The sequence below is a fragment of the Anopheles aquasalis genome, chromosome 2, assembly GCF_943734665.1.
Source record: "Anopheles aquasalis chromosome 2, idAnoAquaMG_Q_19, whole genome shotgun sequence".
In the NCBI taxonomy this organism is placed as follows: Eukaryota; Metazoa; Arthropoda; class Insecta; order Diptera; family Culicidae; genus Anopheles; species Anopheles aquasalis.
Genome location: NC_064877.1, coordinates 9,727,501 through 9,735,000, shown reverse-complemented (window position 1 = coordinate 9,735,000; position 7,500 = coordinate 9,727,501). Strand labels below are relative to the sequence as shown.

The 7,500-nt window shown below is 45.2% G+C and overlaps 2 protein-coding genes and 5 non-coding genes across 10 annotated transcripts in view; 5 read left to right on the top strand and 2 right to left on the bottom strand.

The window, feature by feature from the left end:
• Positions 1-2,428: 2,428 nt before the first annotated feature.
• Positions 2,429-2,500, top strand: Trnad-guc (transfer RNA aspartic acid (anticodon GUC)). The gene has a single exon. It is a non-coding gene; the product is annotated as a tRNA-Asp (tRNA).
• A 558-nt stretch (positions 2,501-3,058) lies between these two features.
• Trnae-uuc (transfer RNA glutamic acid (anticodon UUC)) lies at positions 3,059-3,130 on the top strand. Its single transcript has one exon. It is a non-coding gene; the product is annotated as a tRNA-Glu (tRNA).
• A 282-nt stretch (positions 3,131-3,412) lies between these two features.
• Positions 3,413-3,485, top strand: Trnar-acg (transfer RNA arginine (anticodon ACG)). The gene has a single exon. It is a non-coding gene; the product is annotated as a tRNA-Arg (tRNA).
• A 256-nt stretch (positions 3,486-3,741) lies between these two features.
• On the top strand, positions 3,742-3,813 carry Trnaa-ugc (transfer RNA alanine (anticodon UGC)). The gene has a single exon. It is a non-coding gene; the product is annotated as a tRNA-Ala (tRNA).
• Positions 3,814-4,010: 197 nt separating this feature from the next.
• On the bottom strand, positions 4,011-4,090 carry Trnal-uag (transfer RNA leucine (anticodon UAG)). Its single transcript has one exon. It is a non-coding gene; the product is annotated as a tRNA-Leu (tRNA).
• Positions 4,091-4,388: 298 nt separating this feature from the next.
• On the top strand, positions 4,389-5,767 carry LOC126569417 (N-glycosylase/DNA lyase). Its single transcript, XM_050226492.1, has 3 exons — positions 4,389-4,543; positions 4,607-5,080; positions 5,155-5,767. The coding sequence occupies exons 1-3, from the start codon at positions 4,449-4,451 to the stop codon at positions 5,738-5,740; spliced, it is 1,155 nt and encodes a 384-aa protein (XP_050082449.1). The 5' UTR covers positions 4,389-4,448; the 3' UTR covers positions 5,741-5,767.
• A 326-nt stretch (positions 5,768-6,093) lies between these two features.
• The window catches only part of LOC126569413 (period circadian protein), an 8,389-nt gene continuing 6,982 nt past the window's right edge, over positions 6,094-7,500 (bottom strand). For all 4 annotated transcript variants that reach the window (XM_050226483.1, XM_050226484.1, XM_050226485.1 and 1 more), the window contains 3 exons: positions 7,331-7,500; positions 6,604-7,266; positions 6,094-6,528 (listed from right to left, as the gene is read on the bottom strand). The exon at positions 7,331-7,500 is cut by the window's right edge. In XM_050226483.1, the coding sequence (XP_050082440.1) occupies positions 6,304-6,528; positions 6,604-7,266; positions 7,331-7,500 (1,058 nt within the window). In that variant the 3' untranslated portion in view covers positions 6,094-6,303. The remainder of the gene's footprint in view (positions 6,529-6,603; positions 7,267-7,330) is intronic.

Genomic DNA, 7,500 nt, shown 5'->3' with positions numbered 1-7,500 from the left:
CCTTATAATTTCGTCACCATTTGCTCATCGAATCTATTTATAGATGTAGGATCGCTCAAGGATTTGACGATCACCAGACGAACTACTCTTGTTTGGGTTGATATATACGACCGTTGTAAGGCGCTTCCTCGGGTAGTCTGCTAGTCTGACGGATCTAACGGGTGGAGTTACCATACACAACTTACCAAGAAGGTCGCTTTTAAAAGCAAAGCAGTTCACGACGGGATCACGTACACGTCCGGGGTTACGATCAGTCGCACGAAGTTCCTACGACGCTCTCCTACGGTATCGCCCTTTGGCTGCTCGGGGACACCTAGAGCTGAGGAAATTATCTGGAGTACAGAAAAAATGTGGAGGAACCATTCCTCAAAAATTGTGGATGCACGCGCATCATCACAGAACTTTAAGGGAGGGTAGAGTAATTAATCATACCTTCCTCTCCCCCGTGGTTGATGATGAAAAGCTCCCCTCCCTTTCAGTCGGAAGTGGATGTAACACGAGGCCTGGCAGTTCTCTCCGCAAACTGCTGCCCCCGTGTGAAGCCTACACACGAGTTAACCGCAGACTAGATTCGACTACCTTTTGCCATTTTTAGTCAAATTAACTTGGTAAAGAGTTTTATTTTATTGGTTGTTATTCCAAACCATCCCGTTTATCTTTACGAGTTTCTTTCAATTTTATTGTTACTTTTTTTTAAATATCCATGCAAATTCCTTGACGATTCACATAATGTATGAATATGAAAAGCACAGTACTCAAAAATGAAAAAAATGCATTGTCAATGTTTTTACAAAAAGTGCTAACGGTTCGTGTCGTGATTTATTTGCACTACTTTTGCGATTGCCTTTCGTCTATATAAACATTGAAGAATATGTGTTGTTTGAAATCATCTGCCCTTTTTTCCGCAAAGATCAAATGCTTTCAAATAGTGTCCGCAATATGATGGCGCAATTAACAGGTCGGTTAATAAGTTCTCGGTCTTACTTCAAAACGTGTCTGGCAAATAAAAGTATCTGTCAAATTTTATGTAGTTGAGTAACGGGCTCAATCGATAATTATTCCAAGCTTAATTTGAGGCAAGTCCTCTTTGTGAAATTAAAGCGTTGTTAAGTTGCAAAAAGGGGTTTTAAGCTTCTTTTTCCGCAAGAAATACCGGAGCGATGGTGTGCATTGTCGGAGTCTGTACGATTTTTGTATGGTTAAAGGCACTTTTCGCAGATCAGGCTGGGCATTTAGATGATTTATATTTTGAGAAAAATGCTTAATAAAAGTTATGATTTTCTGCCGTCACTCAGCTACTGGTGTTGTTCTTGCGGTTAAATTGACGAGACCTACATTCCTTTGCCAACAATATTCCTCTTTCTGTTGACGCTTCGCACCGGTTGCCTGAAAGAAAGAATGAAAATCCCGCCTCCACTAACCCTTTTGATCACACAGAAATGAGAACACGCTGCAACCACGAGAAGAGCGAATACTGCGAGAAAGCAAGAAGGGCCAAGAAGCGCAACATGAATGTCTCGCTCACGGTATTCAACCGGGGGTACGAATGTCGGCACATAACGCATGCTGCGCATGCGGATCTGCGGTACTATTTATAGAACAGGTATCCCAGAATTTAGCGATCACCAGAACTGGTGCGTTTGTTCTGTAGAATATATACGATTGTGCTGAACGACACCTTTGGGTAGTCTGCTAGTCTGACGGTTGAACGGGGGGAGTTACCGTACACAACTCAAAACCTGTCTTGCTTCTCTTTCAACGGAGAAGAAGGTACTTTCTCGTGTCAATACGACGGAACAACCAGACATACGCAACTCAAACAAATTGCGCTTGAACAACTTTGAGAGCTACTCCAACTTTGTTAAAGTCCGCTATTATCGATGAACGCAAAACAATGAAGAAATCATAAACGGTCAAATGACTATTGACCGCGGGCTAGATTCGACTACCTTTTTGCCATTTTTGACTTGCCCAGAATTCATATACCGCTTGATTGAGCAAACAAGGGGACATTTCTTCAATGATTTCAAGTCGTTACACGCCGATGTATTACAACATACTTGTATATCCGTTCTTGTACACATATAGGAAAATATTTGTAAATAAACAAACGCTCCAAGCTTTACTTTCATTTAGCTTTATCTAAAGTTTCATAGTTTCAACAATGTTTTGCAGTAGACCGAGTTGACCCAACATTTAAGCAAGACAATGGTGTCCTGTTTGAGATTAAATGCTGGAATTACACCTGTTTCTTTTCTGTACCCATGTAAATTAAATCAAAATCGGTTCGGTTATGATTTATTATGACATGCCGTTAGCCGAGCAATCGAATTTGTTTTGCCATTAATTATTTTAAGTTCCAATGATTAGTGATGAAATGTTGGTAAGAATCTTGGGCAATTTTTAGTATTCCTGCGTGTCATATATGTCCTCGATAGTATAGTGGTCAGTATCCCCGCCTGTCACGCGGGAGACCGGGGTTCGATTCCCCGTCGGGGAGAGGAATATTATTTTTGCATTTTGCAATATTATTGGAGAGGAATACGTATATTTGTTTGTTGTACATTATCTCATGGATTTTTTAAGTGAATAATTTTAGTCTGATCACCTTCCAAACCCCATACGGCTCGTCCGTCCTTATAAATAAAAAAACCTTCCAAACTCAATCAAGGAGTACTGAAGTTCATCTCTTCTTTGTAAGGAAACCATCTTTCCTGAGCAGGACATTAGATTGTTACTCCTAAAGAAACCATATCCATATACAGAGCAGAAGAGACACCTACAGAAACCATAGACACATTCAAAAGTGTGTTTGATACATCTGCTGGTTGGTGTTTCGTTTTCTAAATTAATTATTAGAGCTGATATTTTTGTTAAACCATTGTTGTTGTATATTACTAACAATATCACAATATTTAAATGCTATGTTGGTAGCGCTGTCGGCAATTCTCGAAAACATAAATGCATACTGACTTTCGGAATGGTTGATGTTAATCCTATCATGTTAATTCAATCAAAATCCTATTTAAAAAGAGTTGAATATGACTTGTGTGCATCCTCCCATATGGTCTAGTGGCTAGGATAACTGGCTTTCACCCAGTAGGCCCGGGTTCGATTCCCGGTATGGGAATATTTTTGCCTTAGAATACATATTTTTGGTACTTGTGAAGAATGTAAGGTTTGTTTGAACTGAACTGAACACACCTTTTGCCTTTTATTACTCTCAGGTCGTCCGATCGTCACATTAATTTACGAGTTACCGATCGAAAACTCAGCCGCCTTATTTATTTGCTTTCAAGCACTACAATCTTGTACGTAGTTGTAATGAATTCAGAATGGAGCTGTGCTACCAGGTGATGGCCTTGTTGATGAATATACTTGAAAATGATATGCAGAGCTCTCGTAGCAACAAGGTCCTGTGGCGCAATGGATAACGCGTCTGACTACGGATCAGAAGATTCCAGGTTCGACTCCTGGCAGGATCGAGATGTAGTAGTTTTTTTTAATTTTCGTTTCTTGCACCCCCTAAATCACTATAATAATTATTGAAATTCGTCGAAAAAGTTAATTTTATGAACTGCAATAAGTCCAATGTCGCTTTGAATTTACTAAGCAGCGGAAATATGAGGGGTTAGTTCAGTTGCTGAAGTATTGAGAAGGTTTCTAAGATTTTTATAAAAGATTTAGTGATTAATGTGTATACTGCAGCGTGGATAAAAGATAAGGGTGGGTGGATAAGAGGGGGATATAGCTCAGTGGTAGAGCGTTCGCTTTGCATGTGAAAGGCCCCGGGTTCGATCCCCGGTATCTCCACGGGAAATCTTTATTTTTGCATTTCGTTTTCTTAGAATAAGTTATACATAGTAACCTGCTAAAGACACCAAATGTGGCTAAAGATGTATTGAGAAAAACCGGTCGCTATTGCAAAACAGAGTCTCAAACGCTGCTTAATGATTAATTTTAATGTGGAATTAGGCTGGAGTTTACTGGGAGCACTAAAAAGAATATTTTGACAGCGGTGGGATTCGAACCCACGCCATTTCTGACTGGTGCCTAAAACCAGCGCCTTAGACCACTCGGCCACGCTGCCTTCCGGATTGTAGGAAGGATCATTCATTATAAAAAATAACTAATAACATTGATTAATTTGTATCTATTTGATAACAATTTTCGTTTCAGTTATCATCATCTATGAATCAATGAGCAGCTTACCCATCAGTTGTACCAATAAACTAAAGAAAAATAAGCAAAACCAAGTTGATCTAACTTGTTTTCAATATTGCATTCAGCAGCGTAGAGCTTGAGACGTAAAGAAACGCAGAAACGTTTGACGTTTATTTGACGGGCAGGAATCGTTTGTTTACATCGGAATTCTGGCGCGAAATAGAAACAGAAAAGGAAGGAGGACTAAGGAAACTGGTTAAAAATTACAAAAAATTAATCTCAACATGACCACTGCCGCCGTTTCCAAGTGGCGATCGTTACTCTGCGAATCCAGTCAACTCCAGCTAAAGGCAACTCTGCTCGGTGGTCAAAGCTTCCGGTAAGTGCGGCTCTCCTATTGTGTCCACCCTGCGCTAACCGGTGATTCTCGCATCCTTTGTAGATGGAAAGATTACAAATCAACCGGAAAAGGAGAATCAGATGATGGAAACGGCGAGTTCATCGGTGTATTTGCCAACATCGTGTGGCTGCTGCGACAAACGGAACGGGAGCTACAGTACCGGATCGTCGGAGAGCAACTGTACCCGAATGCGTCCGACAATGCGCCCCAAACACCGGCGGTAGCTAGCAAGACCCCCGAGGGTACTAATCTAGCGCAGGTTCGGATGAAGGTGCCCGAGCCGAAGGAATTTGCCAAGGACAGTGAATTGCTGTATCCTGCCGCGCACTATGAGCAACTGTTGCGGATCTACTTTCGGTTGGACGTCGATCTGGAGCAACACTATCGGAAGTGGATCGAGTGTCACGATCACTTCGCCAACAGTGCCCACCGGTTTTACGCAGTCCGGCAGCTGGACCAGGATCCGGTCGAGAATCTGTTCAGTTTCATCTGCTCCCAGAACAATCACATCACAAGGTGGGTCATTGTACTTCCTCTCCTTTTATCTCCTTTATCTTACGCCTCTCGTTTTATCTCTTCCACTGAAACAGAATCTCGGATCTGGTAGAGAAACTATGCTCGAACTATGGGGACAAGATTTGCGACTACGAAGGCACCACGTACTGGAACTTCCCCTCAGTCGAGGCCCTTGCGGACGGCGCGGTCGAAACCCAATTGCGTGAGCTTGGATTCGGGTATCGCGCCAAGTACATACAAGGGTCTGCGGGCAAAATCCTTTCGCTCGGTGGTCTCGAATGGTTCCGGCGTCTAACCGAGCTCGACTACAAAGCGGCCCGTACGGAACTGATCGGACTGCCGGGCATCGGGCCGAAGGTGGCCGATTGTGTGTGCTTGATGTCCCTCAACCACCTGCAGGCCATTCCGGTCGATACGCACGTCTTTCAGCTGGCCAAGCACTACCTAAGCGGGCTCGGTAACAAGACGCAGGCCGTCACCGATAAGCAGTACGTGCTGGTGGCGGACAAGTTCCGGGAGATCTACGGACCGTACGCTGGCTGGGCACAGACCGTGCTGTTCTGTTCCGATTTGCGACAGTTTAAGGATCGGAACGAAAACAACGTACCATCGAGCGATAAGGTCCCGGTACCGAAGAAGAAAGCGAAGAAAGGGAACTGAAGAGGACGCGGACAGGAGAAGCTCATGCTCCTTCTGGGTGATGAATTGTAAAGAAAGGGAATACAGAATTTGTTAACTGTAAGGAGTAGGAAACCATTTGAATACTGAACAAACTGAAGACAGGCCACAACTTTATCGGCATTAGGAAATAATTAAACAGAACAGTATCGTTATCGTATCATTCAAAATTGTCTCTGGATATAGTTTCTTTATTTTGTTATAAACCTCTGCAACATTAAAATCTAATCTACTTCATTAAGAAGAAAAACATACACGAACATGCGCGCCACTTAGAGAGTCTTTTCTTTGCACTGCACTAGGGCCTGAGAGATCAACAGTCTTCTTCTGCAAGACACTCCGGTTCTGCTCCGTTCGTCCTCCGTAAAGTATCTCGTCTTTCGTCTGTCTGTCTTGTTGGTTGATTGGTTGGTTGTGCGCCGCATCACGTCCTCCTTGCGGTCCTTTTAAAATACTGCGCCAAAAGCTACGCAGAGGGTACTGCAAGTCCCCTGCGCACTGGCTCTGGCCACCGGGTCGTGCCACCACCACCGGTCACCGGCTGGTCATGGTTCCGGTTCGTTCGGTGGTGGAAATGGTGCATTCTCCTCGTAGATCATGACCAGCTTGCTGTACTTCATGTTCCGTTTGGTCACCTTGGTTTTGTCCTTTGTGTCGCAGTCATCGCTGCTGCTGCCCGAGGTCGCCTCGCTCAGGGACAGCTTGGCCGAGAGGCCTTCCAGCTCAAGATCGAGGTACAGCTGACCGAGTTGATCGTTCACCAGTATGGGCTACAGCAGTGAGGAAGGAAAACATGGTTCTGTTAGCTTACGATGTCGCAACGAGTTCATTCACCGATCGCTTACCTGACTGATCTTCTTGAGCGCTAAACTATCGGAATCCAGCAGCTCCTGGAGCGAGCGCTCGTTGATTTGATAGCGATAGATGAGATCCTTCGTCTGGCACACGTTATCGAGCCATGGTGGGTTTGGTCGTCGCTTCGCCCGGCATATGTCCCCGGTTCCCGGGCGTACCATCATTCCATCGGAGCTACCACCGTGCCCACAGCCACCTCCTCGGTTCTTGTCCACCGGCGGTTCATGGCCGGTGTTGGCATTGTTCGAGCTACTTTCCCAGCACATCTCGCTCGAGTCCTTCTTCTCCGCCCCATTGTTGCCACCCTCGGTGGACGAATTGTCCGTTTTGAGGAAGCTGGAGTAAAAACTGGAGAAGCTGGACTCATCCATATCATCACTGATCTCGCACAGACCAACGGTGGCTCTATCACCCAATTGGCTCCTTCCATGGCCACCGCTTTCCGGTCCCTTTTCCTGTGCACCAGTACGATGGCCAACACCACCGTTCTTGGTACCCAGGGTGCCGTCGCGTCCTCCACCAACGCCACCGCGAACACCGGCCACCGAACCGGTGTGTTTGTCTAGAACCTCATCCAGTGCACAATCGGCACAGTCCACGTTGGAGATGACCGGTGAATCGGTTAGATCCTTCTTAGAAGTCTCGGAAAATGCCTACAAAAGATGCAAAGTGATTAGAGACGCTGGCCTGGCGCGCGAACGACGGCTCGCTCCTTACCCGATTGGCAACGATCGAAGCGGACGCAATGCTACCGAGAGCCGAACCAGGTTCGGCCTTCACGGATGTTGCCTGCGACGAGGGCCGCTGGAATGGAGTTTGCGATAAGGATCCGCTGCCAGCGGACGGTGCGACCGTGTGGCGTGCCGGACGTTTGCTGCCACAGGGAC

Coding starts and splice junctions, on each gene's coding strand:
- LOC126569417 (XM_050226492.1), top strand. CDS start 4,449: ATGACCACTGCCGCCGTTTCCAAGTGGCGATCGTTACTCTGCGAATCC. Junction 4,544..4,606: donor CTCGGTGGTCAAAGCTTCCG/GTAAGTGCGGCT, acceptor CATCCTTTGTAG/ATGGAAAGATTACAAATCAA. Junction 5,081..5,154: donor CAGAACAATCACATCACAAG/GTGGGTCATTGT, acceptor CCACTGAAACAG/AATCTCGGATCTGGTAGAGA.